Source organism: Glycine max, chromosome 4 (assembly GCF_000004515.6).
Source record: "Glycine max cultivar Williams 82 chromosome 4, Glycine_max_v4.0, whole genome shotgun sequence".
Classification (NCBI taxonomy): Eukaryota; Viridiplantae; Streptophyta; class Magnoliopsida; order Fabales; family Fabaceae; genus Glycine; species Glycine max.
Window position 1 is genome coordinate 49,350,242 of NC_016091.4, and position 15,509 is coordinate 49,365,750.

A 15,509-nucleotide genomic window follows, 5' to 3' on the forward strand; every position below is an offset into this window, starting at 1 on the left:
AATGCACATTACTTCGTGACTACCCTTGAATGTCACACCCGTTGGTCATAGAAATGACAAGCAAACCCACATTTATGGGTATCGTTTTGCTTCTGTCGACATAATTTATGCTCCGACTTTTTAAAACAGGGATTGGGACGGATATGAGTGTATTATATCTACTGTGTCTCATACCCAATAGGAACAAGAATGGAGAAAAATATCCCATACCCATCCAACATGAAGACAGATACAGGGATGGTTGTGAATTAACGGGAACAGGAATTGATAACACATACGTCTACAAGTAAAACAATTCAAGAATCATCAATCACACAAACTTTTCATATATTATTACTTCATTGATTCACGCACTCACTTAGGTGAGATTGCCTTTTATAATGTTTCACAGGTACTCACCACCTAACTCTTACTCTACATAAATTTTTTAAAAGATACACGCCACGTTTCACTGGTGCACTACACGCTACGAGTATTCCCATAAATGACACTTCATGTAAAGCAGATTCCAAACATGTATATACTAATGCCAAGATCTCACTCAATCTCCAATTAAATAGACATTAGTAGGCTACTAAAACCCAAAATCTTATAATAATATGCAACATCATTGGCAATACTCGTTTCTTCTGCCTGGTTAGAGTAACGATCATGAATTCACAATTGCTAAAGAAAGTACAATATAATCTACAAAATATTGCTCATTGTCATATTACCCCCACTCTTCTCTCCCTGGTAGTGCACAATTGTATATAGATACAACCATTTCCCCATCAACTCTGTAGAAAACAAGCTGCTTCTACTTCCACTTCACACACACCAGGGAAAAAAACTACTTGAAAAGAGGAATATTCAAAATAGTGTTTTCTCATATCAGTCCCTGGCGCTGTAAGTCAGTGTATGTCTTCTTATTATAGATGTTGCCTTCTTTGTCTTCATACTCTTCCTCTAGATCCGGGCGCCACTTGTTCACTCCTTGTCTTTGCTGTATCTTCTTCCAAAGTTCCTTTGCTTCCTGCAACAGAGCATGATAGCATTTAAGATATACTATAAATGTCATGGGTTAAAAAGAAAAGGGACTGCAGAATCCAACAAAGAAAAACCACACTTAATCTAGGTCGGTGAGATGAATTATTCTGATTTCGTGCCTGTTTTAGCTATATTTGTTTTTTTAGCATCTATCATTGAGTGCCAGCAAATATAGATATTTTCACTAGGGTACTGCTTACCAGGAACTACTTTTCATCGCCAAATTGCCATAAAAGATATGAAGTGCTCAAACTAGCATAAAAGGAATTAAATTACTGGAATCAAAATTGTAATATTTAGCAATAACTTTAGTATAAAATTTAAAACTGCATCCATCGAAATAAGATTTCGCCAATTATGTCCGCTGGAGGGAGTTTTAAACGCAAATGCAATTTCAAAATTGCCTTAAGCATATCAGATGAGCAGAATATTATTGAATTTGAGAGGGAACATAAAACAGTACAGGAACTTGCAACCATTATAGAGTAACATGGTTGGAACAAAGTAACAAAATTCTTAGCATTGATAATATCTTCTCTTTTTTGCTAATAACAAGTATATTAATTGCACAAAAAGTGCAAAGAGAACAAATAGATGGGCACCAAAAACATGGTCCCGTGAAAAGGAACAACCCCAACAGCATGAATCTGCATGTCACAAGTTTCACCCCACCCGCCACCACAATACATACATGGATAAACAGATTGGTATCTTTTCCTACACCAACACTATATGACAGTATATGAGAAGATAAGCATTGATAATATCTACAATTACAGTGGGGTTATCAGCTCTTTTTCTAGCAGTGAATGAAGAAAGAAATAGTGGACAAATAATGATACTGTTACTGGTACTGCACACACATCACCAATTAATAATCAAATCATGCAATCAGATATAATTTTGGACTCAATTTTTTTAAAAGTCATACACCTCAAACTTAATTAATAAATGGGTCCTGCTAATGAGTACCCTAAAGGAATTTTGTTAGGGAATAAATAGAAAGTTTATTGGAAATTACAGTAGGAGTGCATCAGTAACATTAAATATTGCACTTTCTCATAAAAAAACTACTTTCGATTTCTTAACCTGTGCTCTCAAGACACTGGTTAACACACTCTGGAAAACAGTACATACAAGAAAATTTTATTACTAGATGATTAAGTTATACCATGGCATTTTAATGTATGTTATATTTCAATAATTCAATTGGTTATAGACCAAGGAGAAAAAAAATGTAATGTCGATTCAAATTATTTCAATACGTAATCATGAAGAACCCAATAACAAATAAAACAAAGGTGGGTGCACTGAAATACACATGCATACACAGAAGACAAAAGTAATCTTTTTTTATACTTAACGAATATGCTACAGACTGATTACCAGCAAGGGAATGAAACAAATAAACATATATGCATACCTCAATTGATGTGATTTCGTTGAAATTCTTAGTATTTGGTATACCAAGACACCGCATCCCATGTTGATGGCGCCATTCTTTAAAATGTCGTTCGAAAGCCCGACGCCCCCAATAACTGTAGTTCCCGCATATCTCACACTTAAATTCCTGAAAAACATATTATATTATTTAATGATCCAAATATTGTGAGCCATAAAGAATCCTACTATAACAAGTCCGTACCCTTTTAATGGGTCAACAGATTTATCTAATGTATAACATGATTCTATACACAGGTGTGGCAAAGATAACAATAATTTTTTTTAATAGCTTTTCTCTAATATTGATTTCAGTTTCCAAAATTTTAATGGAAAATATAATACCTGACCCAGACCATGTAGCTTATACAGCCAATAAGGTATAGGCTTCCCATCCCATCCCATTGGTAATTTTAGGGGATTATATATCTGCTCCTCCTCATCTTCGCTTTCAGTGTCCTCTTGTGTCTCTTCCTGTCAAGGATCATTTAATATGGCACACAATTAAATGAGCTCATTTTTGGGAGCAGAGAAGGAATAAAAGTAAATGGACAAAAACAGAGAAAATGTAAACCAAATGGGGTATGAAGAAAGCCTGAAACTTCTTTTTCCTCTTGTTAATATGCATTTGTGTGTTATATTTATGGCATGAAAGATATAAAATAGAGACTGGGCTTAAGGCCTAATTCAAGGCTGCAATTAAGGTGATCCCCAAAGAGGCCGCAATTAAGGAGGTTTTCCAACAGTTAGGTTATTGCAATGCACACTCTTCTACAAATCAATAAAACTGTAATTTGTGAAACTAATATCATAGCAATGCAGAAAGAATCCCTAAGTTTTAGAGGATCAATAAATTCCCTTGACTCACCTCCTCGCGCTCTGCTTCCATTTCCTCATATGTTAGGGCTTGCTTCTTTACAACATTGTCTTTTGTTCGAGCAATTGTCTGTAGAAGGGTCAGAAAAATTATACATCCAGATAGAAATTTTGATACTTGCAATCATTATACAAGCCCAAAATGCTGAAAAGAAGACATCAACGAAACTAAACTAAAGCAAAATATGCTAACCTCCTCTAACAAATCACAAAGTTTTGTCATTTTGGCTTCCATCAATGCAATTTCTTTAGAATTTCCATCTTCTTGTGAAACTGCAGCAACCCCATTCTTTTCTACACCACGTGCACCCTTAGCAAAATGCTTCTTGTCCAACTTTTCAAGAGGTGTGTGCTGCATATTAAAACAAAAACAAAAACAAAAAAATAAATTGCTATATCAGATGTAGCCTAGGGGAATCAAAGCTACTTTAAACAAAATTAAAGGAACCAGGGTCTCTCCCAACCAAATAGGATGTTTCGGGTGAAAGAATTTCAATTTAATTTTGATCTACCACGGAAAATGGAAATGCCACTTATGAAATAGATAATGGATTCCCACTTTCACAGTATTCAAAATGCATGAGATAATATTTGTGTGTGTGTATATATATATATATATATATTGGTGGGTGGGTGGGGTGGGGGAATAACCTTATACTCTGTAAAGGGGTATAAATTACCTTTGTGAGGAAGAGCCTCTCTGCACGTTGCTGAACAGTACCACCAGTCTTCAGCCCCAACGCAGCCAGTGCCTATCACATCAAAAAGCAGAGAAGAAGAAAAAAATATAATCAATATATTATCAAGTTTATGATTAGTGATGGTGAATTTTTGCACTGACCAGCTACATTGTTAATGGAATATGTACCCTCACACACACACTCATACAATTTACCTCCTTTAACCTTTCAGGACCGACTTCCATCAGCTCTTCAACTGTACTATAATAATCAAGATCAATGGTAGCATGCTCAGCAAGTACATGTCCATTTTCCTGATTGTCATTTTCCCATCCCTGTACCTTTCCAACAGCCCAACTTTCTTCAAATTCAGTTGTTACCTGCCACAATTATATTAGATTCTCCCTCGTATAAAAAGAGAAAATGAAAATAATGCTCAAGGAATCCCCATGTCAGAGATGAAAATTAAGGGTCAGTTTGTTTTAGCTTTTTTTCCATGAAAAATCACTTTTAAAAATCATTGTTTTAAGCTTTAGAAGAAAAAAAAATAGAATCAGGAAAAGAAAATAAAAAGATTTCTGATTATTTTGAATTGTGGTTTTGAGTAGCTTCTAGGGAGAAAAAGTAAACCGTATCAAACTTTCAAAATAAAAAGTACTTTTACAATTGTAACCTCACAAAAAATAGTTTCTGCTTATTATAATATTTCCAAAAATTAAATCAGATTTCTGTTCATCCTTAGAATCACTTTTTGAGAGTTTATACAAGCACCCACTAAGATTAACTTTCAATAATTTCATGTACACCCTTCTATGATGCAATATAAACTCATTCAAATGAATGAACAGAGTAGAAACATGAAGCAGGAATTACTGAGTATGATTGTTAAAACTTAAAAGTTCATACTTAGCCAATGGCCAATCATGTATTTGTGCATAGAAAATATAAAATATTGAAATCATATAATCCTTTCTAAAGTTAAAGTCTATTAAGAAAAAATCTAATAAAAAATACTTAAGCTTTAGTTCAAAAATATTTAACTTCAACAAAGAATGCTGTAGAAAATGGAATCACGTGAAAGAAAAAAGGTGTAAATTTCTTTAGAAATAGTTAACAACAACAACAACCAAGCTTTTCTCCACTAGGTGAAGTCAAACAATGCCATAATGTTTTGTTGTAAATCATGTCTACACACAAACTATTTAGCACTACATCCTAACTGTTTTACCTAATATTTTTTCTAGGTCTTCCTCTATCTCTAGCAATTAGGTTACCCTCCATCTGATCTACTATCCTTAATGGGGTTTCTACATGTCTTGTCCGCACATGCCCTAACCACTTAAGGCAAGTTTTTAACCATCTTTTCTACAACAGGTGCACTACCCCAACTTTGTATTTATAAATACCCCCCTCCCCTCCAAAAAAAGAATTATTACTACTTTTTCATAGAGGTAAATATATGGTAATAGAAGGCCTAAAAGTTGAAGAAATTGGCCAAGACACAGTTACAACCCAAACATATCACCAGTTTTCTTTGAATAAAAAATTTCAGAAATAAAAACTAATGCAAATCATTCAGAGAAAAGATTCATTAGGTTTCTAAACCAAAATTTTCGAAGTTATGAGATGAAAAAAAAAAGAATAAAAAAAACATATCCATACAGTGATGCTCAAAATTAAGCTAAAAATGCCACAAATTGAAAAGAAAAAAAGGAAAAACCTATCCGTTTAGTGAGGCTCAAAACTAAGCTAAAAATGCCACAAATTTAGAACAGTGGCCTGATAATATTAATCACCTTTGACAAAATTCGATCAAGATCTTGCAGGGGCTCTGTACGCTGGAAAAAGTATAACAGATACTCCAAAAGATTCGCCAAATATTCTCGGTACTGCCTGAAGAAATTGAACAACAAAAAGTTAGAAGCCTATACAAATACAAACTAGGATGCCCATAAATGCCAAATGATTGTCAAATTAACTCAACCGAGAATACAATCCACCTGGTCATTTTCATTTTGCGGGGAATCTTATCTGTGTCTGAGAAAACATCAAGATATGCAGAATACTCAATTGGCTCTCCAAACTTAGAATTGACATACTGATAATATAATTCATGCAAGTCTAAGTATCGACCAAGTGCTTCCTGAAAGAATTCCACAGAATCAGTGATCAGAAAAGGCTGCAGAAGCAGAAATTGTCAGTACTGGAGATGAGATATTGCCTCTCCTCACAATAGGAAAAAGTTAGATTTAATCTTGCATACTCAATATACTGATTGTCTCCAGAAAAAAGTTAACCTCGGACAAGAACCTCTCCCCAGCTTTCCCAATTCATAGACATATTAAGTTAGATTTAATATTAAGAATCCACAAATTTGTTCATTGTACCACATGCTAAGCCAAGTTAAATTTCACTTAACAAAACAGCATTCTCTATATTTTCTGTTCACCAGACTTCAGAGCATTGTTGGCTGATTATACAAAGAGAGAGAGAGAGAGAGAGAGAGAGAGAGAGATAGAGAGACCTCTCCACTGAACTCAATTTGAAGTTCCTCATTGAGAAGTGTTTCATAATCGTCGTTGGCGTCAACAACACGAGCAACTGGGTGCTTCCTATGATACTCTCGTATCTGTTATACCACAAAACAACCAATCCGTTAAACATACTCCAGTAACAAAAAAACAAATAACTGCGAGAACCCAGCTTCACCATATCAAGTTATTTATTTTCTTCCAAAACGTAATTACATTAAATCCCAAATTTTCCTTCCATTTGCACACACAAATACAATCATAAACCTGCACAAATACAGATTTAAACACAACAATTTTGATGCTTCACCACTTTAAGTTTTTTTTTATTTTATTTTAAGAAAAAAGAAAACTCCATTTCTTCTAAAAATTGAGAAATATAAGTGTTATAAGGTTGGTTTTGTGGTTGAAGGGGAGAGGAGGGAGAGTGAAGTCGTGGGTTTGAATGCATCTCACTAACAAATTAACAACTAAAACATCGCGCTTTCCAAAAAAAATGAGAAATACAAGCCAAGTTTTGAACCGAAAAAATAAATGAGCTACCTCTTTGAGTCTATCATAAAAGGCACTGAAAACGTTAATTCCAGTGGCAGTTTGACCTCCGAGTGCGGCAATCTCATCCTTCCTTGCATTGTCGCTATCTTCATATATTCCAATCTGAAACGCAGAATAGAAAATTAGGTCACGAAATGAACATGGGAAAAGTGAAGTAGAAGAAAAACCTAATAATAAGCTAAACGCACAAGCTTTTCAGTTGTGGAAGTAATGGTGTCGATCATGTTTCGCACACGGTGACTCTGATACAAACGCTCTTTGTTGGAGGCCGGGTCATTCTGGAGCTCCTTCACTATCAGCCGCTCCAACCGCTCCACCTCCTCGTGTGCCGCCCGCGTCACTTCCAGCACCGTCGACGACATTCTCTTTCTCTCTCTCTCTCCCTTCCTTCTCGCACAAACAGCCACTAATACTTAACCCAACCCAGCTATTCATGGGCCTAACGCAGGCCTTATAAATTTCAGCCCAATGGGCTCTGCGGGTCAACTAAGTGGGCTAGAAATTAAACAATTCGATTGGCCCAAAACATGGTTTATGATCGTTTTCGGTGAATAAAATCCCACTCTAGAGCAGTGTCGGTATGCCCTATTAGGTGCTGTTAGGTTGGTTTGGTCATGATCAATTAATAACTCCACAGAATCTTTAGTGAAACATGTTCCCTTCTCTGTGGAACGCTGAAGCTCGCAATCATTGCTCCCACCCTTTATGACGGAAAATATTTACAATGTCCCCTTTAGTGTGTTAGTTTCATTTCATGTATTAGATGTTTATTTTCATATTTTGAATTATAATTTTTAAAAAAAAGTTACTCCCTCCGTCGTTATAATTGTCCATTAATTGTTTTTTTTCATTTATATTCTTTTAATATTAATGATAGACGATAAATTAATTATATAACATTTTCTCTTTTACATACCAGTAGTTTTTTTGTTAGATTATGAATTTTGTGCATATTTTTTGTCAACAAACATAATCTCACAACAAATACTTGAGAAAGAGAATAACTCTTTATTTAGAGACATCTTATTCTTGTTAGGTCCTTTGTGATGGGATAATATATTAAATTTTGTGTTCAATTAAAACTAAAATATATTATTACACATACAATTGAACAAACTGTTGGTATGTAAAAGAGAAAATGTTATATAAAAAAAGAAGGGCATGAGAATAATTATAGTAAAAGTAAATGAAAATAAATAAAATTACTCTATTAAAACAGTAAAATGTTAGATTCAAAATGGTTGAGAATATTCTAATAATCCATTGATCCGTGAGTGTGGCATGGACAAGATATAAGTTCTTATAAATTTCAACCCTTATTAAAGAATATAAGTATGGTATTTATAATACAAATCTTAACTATTCATAACCTCTAATTCATTGTAAATTTTCCGTGAATCTTTACCGTTGAAAGTTTTGTCTTTAATGTTGGTCGTTGGTGACATCTCTATGGCCTTGTTGCTTTCAATAGTATTTTTTCCTTCACGTTTTCCTTGCTCAAAGATCATTTTTTTGATACTATACAAAAAAAGGTGGCATTAACAGATGGGTCAATTAAATATTTTTTTTATCAATGATAATGCTTGGAGCAAGAAGTAACATGTTGATGCTCATAAATGTATTTTCAACTAAAAAAGAGAAATTTTTGGAGAGTGTAATGCATAAAATCGAGAATGTGTTTTCAATTCTAAAAAGGATGTCTACTGATGGACGTTCAAGGACAACTTCAAGCAAGATTTGTTGATCTAATCTAAACAAATGTAGCGATTATGAGTGCAATTATGGTTTTGATGAATTTAAATAGCAAGGGACGATGTCAAGATGTCGATTAAGTAGTTATTTCGTGGAACACGTGTTTTTAGACCGTTTACAATCCTATTATTTTAACATTCTTATAAAAAGGCAAAGGCATGCAATTTTTAATTAGTTTTTTAACACTAATTAAGCTGCATTCTGACAACCCAATTTTATAGAAAAATGCATGTTGTTGCCCACTTTCATATATTTTACTTTTCGACTAGATTGGATTTGCTTTCATGCAATTATCTTTCTATAACTCCTCATTTACTTTTGTTTATAATTTGCTTAAAGCATACTATTGCTCATTTTTAGAGCGTTATTGTGATCATTTATAAATAAATAAAAATTGTACAAGGTACTGGTGCTTGCAATTTGCAAATCAAAACGGGTGATATTCAATTGTAAGAATTCAATATTGCTTAAGAACATTAAACACTTTGATTAAAACTTATATAGTTGTTAAAACTAAATTCTGATTTTTTTTTTCAAATTGAAAACTTATTGCTAGTTTGATTAAAGAATCCCGAAAAAGTATCTTAGTTAATGTGAAGTCCTATTTGAAAATCTTATTTGTTGATTTAATTAATTTTTGAACCTTTAACCAAAATTCATCATCAACAACCTTAAACATGATTAAAGAGCAAATAAAACAGACAGTAGTTGCTCAGTATAATAATGACTGGCACTCTATAGTTGTCTACAAGCACATGCAAATTTTAAAAAAATAAATAGATTAAACTGACAGGCCCCTTTAAGACTATCCAACAAGCTCACTTTTGGTGACCATTAGCAATCATGGCATCGCCCACCACCCTGTGAACCCGGACAAAAAAAGTCACCTTAGTCAATGCCATTTTTCCTTTTTTTCTTTATAATTATCGTATCGACCATATTATTGATCTTGCCTATTATATAGCCCAAGGGAGAGAGACAGAAAGAAAATAATAGTGCAAAACTTGACTACTTATCAAGCGTTGCGTTTAACCCTAACCTTCGGCTTTGCCAAATGCCAACGAATCTTCACGGAAAAAGTAGAAAAGTGAACTTTATCTTTTCCCTTTTGAGTCAAAGGTAGGTAAAAGTGCGTTTGCTTATAGCCTCTGCGAGACCGTACCTTTTCGAGCACTTATTTTTTGCTACATTTCCAAGCACTTTTCAAATATATTAGTTTCTATATTTTTTTTATCAAATTTACTAAAATTTGAAGAAGAAAAATCAAAATCATTTTTAACTTCATAAATTAAATATTACTTGTTTTATTTTATTTTTATTTTAACATTTCAACTCTCCTTCTAAGAAACTGTTTATAGAGGAAAAAATAGAATTAAAACTGATTTTGACTGATCAACAAACAACACAAGCAACGTGAAACACACACGCACCTTAATGCTAATGGGAATTTTCAAAAGGTATACGACAAGACAGTTAAAGTTATTTTATTTTTTTTCGATTACGAGTGACATGTAGGCAATTGGGTTGGCGAAATAGTTACTCTTGAATTATTAGGACATTATACTTTTTTTTATGGTATAAGCTTTTTTAAATAACATTATATAAAAATTTATATATGTTTTATTATGTTATTTTAAGGAAATTTTTGGGTACTTCTTTCAAAATATACCATCATCCATACAAAGTTCTTACACACAAACACACATTTCCTGTCAACTCGATCAATTTTCTATCCATTCTTATCATTATTTTCCTAGTCCTGCATTTTTTATGCGTCAAGTGAATTTTCCACTGTTTAAATGTTTTTACGTACATATAAAAAATTATGCATGGTTGAACAAAGGGTAGATTTGTGATTTAGTCATTTTGTGATGCATATATTGCTAGGTATAAAATAAAATAAAAAAAAACTCTGATTTTAAATGAAACATTTAAAAGTTATAAAGATACATCCTAATTTATAAAAGCCAACTGTTGTTTTAAATTAAAACATTGGTTAAAAAAGTAAAAGAAAGTTTTTTTTATTAGAAAGCACAAAAATACACTCCTCATAAGATTTTAAAATGCGCTCTTACATGATTTCTAAAACTTTTCATTTTCTTTTTAACAATTAAATATATTTTATAATTAGAAATCATAAGACTAATTTTCAAAGAAATAGAGTACTACAACAAAGCCGTTAAGGTAATAGTTGTTGTCTGATCTGAATGTGGGGTTCGCGCTGCGTCTTTTGGAATCAGCGAAAGAGCATCACTCTGTCTTTCATTTAATGTGGTTAAATATTTTTATCTTTGATATCAAGTTCTAATAAAAATAATTTGTAAAACAATATTTTTTTATTAACATAATTTAATATAATTAATTAATTTCTTAACAAGTGTAATTTTTTTTTTATGAAAGAAACAGGCGGGAGTAGTTCATGATGTAAGTACGATTAGTCAAACTTTTTTTTTTTTCGATAATAGGATTAATTAAAGTTACTACTAGTATAAGACAGCATCACCGCGTGATTAACAAAATAATAATTTTGGGATTTTAAATTGCATTGGGCAATCCAAGGTGTTGACAATTGAGTTGTATGCTGCCACCCTCCATAACCAGTATCCTCAAGACAAATTAAAATTCATAAAAATGGTCGATTATTTCAATGTCAATCCAAGTCATATACCCATGGATCAAGCAAGTGATCAAAATCAAATTGGATACTAACAATGAAAAGAAACACACGCAACTGCCTCGATGTGCCGCATAAATGACTTCACAAAAATAAAATATAAAAAAATGCCGTATATATGATAGTAGCTCATGTATTGTTTTTGCTATATAAAAAAAAGCCCATGTATTGTTTTGTTTGTCCTCTAATTTTTAGTATCTAAATTCACTAATAAATAAATGAGTGACGTCAATATGGGTTTTTAAATCAAGATGATTGATATTTATTTTTTAAATTGAACTCAATACTCTAAAAGATTAGTCACTAACTTTTGGCTGAAGAATATCTTCTTAAAAAGTGGGTTTTTAATTTTTATATACTCTGGTGTGTTTTTCCTTCTTCCATTTGACCTACTATATGCCTGCGTATGAGCGTACCAAGTTTTTTTGTTGATGGAGTTGCGTCAGTAATTAAGAAATCAGTGGGACCAGCAATAATAGAAGTCAAGTGTTTCCAAGTGAAGCTCGTGCAGGGTAGTGTTGGGGATCTGTCTTCGTCGTGGACAAAGATCTTCTCGTTGTTCGTTCGAAAGGTAAGTCGAAATAATATATAGGAATTATTAACTCAATAATTAAGAACAACCTGTCATGCTAGATTACTAGTGAATATATAACTACATTTTCCATTCCATATACTTACACGTCTCTTATGTAGTACATAAACTATGAAGACAAAAGTTTGATTTTGAAGTGTATAAAGGAACATTTATTAAAAGCAAAGAAAACAGACAAAGTTTACCAAAGAAAAACTACACTTTCCAATACCTACAGTAACATAACATTTTAATGTTTATTATAAATAACTAGAATTTGTAATAAATAAATATTTCTAAGTATATAGATTACATAATAATTAAAATATTTAATAAATAAATATTTTTTATCATATAAAATTACATTTTAGATTTATGATAAATAATTCACATTTTTATATATTGTTATTTCAATTATTGATACATTTTTAAATGTTAAAATTAAATTTGGAGCTAAAGATAAAGAAAATAATAGATCAAAAGATATAAGAAGTTAAGTTAAATCTGATTGACAGTAAAAACATAAGATACATCAAATCTATGTTACTATAACATATTCGAATTTTGAAGATAAAACATATATATTCAAAATTGATTTTCTGATATCAATTACAACTTGTTAAATCATTTTGTTGATATTAAATGTATAAGAGGATATATCAAATGAATATTAGAAGTGTATTTGAATTTTCAAAAGATAAAATATATATTTAAAATTGGTTTATGATATTCACTTACATCTTGTTAAACATTTTTTTATTAAAATTTCATAATTAATTCAAATATGCATACTAAATACAAGTATTAAACCCATTAGGGTCGATATAGTGATAACACATTTGGATAATTTACACAAGATTTTAGACTCAAATCATTAAAAAAATTAAATAACTTTTTAATCTTTATAATTTATTTTTTTGTTTTTTTCATTGCATTTTTTGTTTTTAATTATTATAAATTATATTTATTTTATTTTTCATTCTTGTAGGACTTTAGATAACCTTTTTTTTTACTATTTTAAGTATCATCTAAAGTATTTTAAGGACTAAAGACATAATTTATAAGAACTAAAAATAAAAGGAATAATTTCAAAAGAAAAAAACAAAAAAACTATCAAATACAAGGACTTAAAAGATATTTTTAAAAAATTGCACATATCTTTCTATATTCTATATAGATGTAAGTATTACATTATCCTCATATCTTTTATTGAAATATACAATTTACTCTATTTAACTTTACTCATTAAAAGTAAATTACATTATCCTCTTATAAATCATGCATGCTAGTATTACGTTGTTTTCCCTTCTTATGCTAAAATATAAAGTAAATTGCACTTTCTCCCATAAAAAATATGAGTATCACACCGTAGTTTTTCTTTTATGGTAAAATATATAATTTAGTTTTTTTTTTTAAATTAATATTCTTGAAATATTTTAATTAAAAGATATACTAAAATACTTGTAATTCACGAAGTTATCATTCACTCACTCGATAAGGATTTCTTTAAATATATTTAAATTTAAAATAATCTATTAAAGTAATAATTAATAATATAAAGATTTTGGTCATTTTTGTAGTGTTCATACAAAGCTTAAGGGCGACACAAACAGCGATACCATCGTCTAATGCAGTTGAAAATCTATCTTATTCTGTGACAATGCATGTAGCACAAATATCAAGAACACGTTACGTACGATTGCTGCACATAAATAGACAAAAAAAAAAAAAAAATGGTCCAAGAGACCAAAATCTTTTAACAATTAACATCACGTCGTTATTGATACCTCATTAGGTGATACAGTGATATAGTTGAATTATAAGTATCTGACAACAAATACTTGGGCCATGATTATGATTTATTTAACTTTTTTTTTTATAGTTTTGATCAATATCATTTTGATTCTATGGTTTTGAAAACTCCACCAGTTCGCTCGCTCCATTGAATTGTAAATTGACTAAGCCGTTAGTTTGGATAATCTAATAAATAACCGGTAACAATTTATTTTTCACAGAAAATATGCATGGTTGAGCATAAAGTGATAAAGAGATAATAAAAAATAAGGAGAAAATAAACAAAAATAATAAATGCGAGATTGATTGACAGTGAGAAGCATTAATTATATCAAATTATGACGAGGAGACCTTTGTTTCAAGTAATCTTGTATTTTAAAAAATACGAAGGTAACAAAATTTATTCTTATGTTTGTTAAAAGGTTATCGAAAAATATTTTTTCATTCTCAGAAAATATTTTCATCTTTACATAATTTTTATTCTCACGCTAATATAACGAAAACTTTACATTCCCATTATGCGACAAATTCTTTTCAAATTCCACCATAACTTCCATTTTTACTTTTATTTTTCATTTAGTATTTTAAAATTTTAAAAATGTTAAAAATCAATCAGACACATTTTTATATAGTTTAAGGAATAATATTTCCAACTACAATATTCCTAAGAATGTGGTTATCGAAAATATAATTAAAATGCAGCTTACCATATAAATAATGTGAGAATAACTAATCTTCTAATCAAACTTTTAACTAACTAATTTTACAAGTAGGAAGTACATATTTGCAGTACTTGCGATGGCTAATATCATGGTAAATGCCACCGAACCACAGTCTAAAGCGGTTCCCTTTATAACCGTTGTAGGAACGATGTTGTAAAAGATCATTTTTGTAAGAGTAATCATCAAATTAAGCAAGTGTGAACAAAATACTTACTACCAAACATAATCTACACTCAGTATTTAACTATCCAACGAAAGTAAATTGAACAAGCTGACTTAAACATAAAAGCTAGCAAAAGCTAACTCCATGCTTAGTTACTTTGTACAAGTCATCAACATTATCAACTGAAAAAGAGAAATCCAATCACCCAAGCAGAAGGAAACACATGTGCTTAAGTAGAAGAAAACATTTATCAATAATGACAAGGAAGAAGTTTAAGAACTACTACTAGCTTGATAAAAGCTAAACGTCAATCCTTAACCACTCACTCAAAAGCTAAAATCGCCAATAGTTATTATGATTTACATATATGCTTAAAAATTAATATCAAATAATATATATACGAGCAGTGTAAAGATTGAAAAAGAAAATATGCACCAACAATATACAAGTTTTAGTAAAGCAAATTACAATAATATCTTATGAGATTTTATGTGATTACACAAATACTCCTACTTTTTTAATATATAAGAGACATTGGTGTAATGTTTTTAAACTTAAAATGAAAGTTAGTGTTTCTTTAAAAAAAATTAACGTAGGAAAATAACAAGGATAAAATTATGGGTAATTTAATAAAACTTCATTAGATGTTCATGCAATTTACTATTTTTAAAATTATTATCAAATCATAAAATATCATATTGTATATAATAAATTTATCTGAT

General features: G+C 30.9%; 1 protein-coding gene across 1 annotated transcript; it reads right to left on the minus strand.

The window, feature by feature from the left end:
- Positions 1-567: 567 nt before the first annotated feature.
- LOC100815393 (splicing factor SF3a60 homolog) lies at positions 568-7,513 on the minus strand. Its single transcript, XM_003523327.5, has 12 exons — positions 7,300-7,513; positions 7,100-7,213; positions 6,550-6,654; positions 6,026-6,168; positions 5,822-5,918; positions 4,241-4,405; positions 4,026-4,097; positions 3,539-3,697; positions 3,338-3,415; positions 2,815-2,943; positions 2,453-2,599; positions 568-1,015 (listed from the first exon to the last, which is right to left on the minus strand). The coding sequence occupies exons 1-12, from the start codon at positions 7,471-7,473 to the stop codon at positions 869-871; spliced, it is 1,530 nt and encodes a 509-aa protein (XP_003523375.1). The 5' UTR covers positions 7,474-7,513; the 3' UTR covers positions 568-868.
- Positions 7,514-15,509: the final 7,996 nt, after the last annotated feature.

Bases quoted from the DNA above. Each gene is read 5' to 3' on its own strand.
- LOC100815393 (XM_003523327.5), bottom strand. From the start codon at position 7,473: ATGTCGTCGACGGTGCTGGAAGTGACGCGGGCGGCACACGAGGAGGTG. The intron at 3,416-3,538 runs GTTAGCATATTT...ACCCTTCTACAG, and splicing joins TTTGTGATTTGTTAGAGGAG to ACAATTGCTCGAACAAAAGA. The intron at 2,944-3,337 runs GTGAGTCAAGGG...GATCCTTGACAG, and splicing joins TGGAAGCAGAGCGCGAGGAG to GAAGAGACACAAGAGGACAC.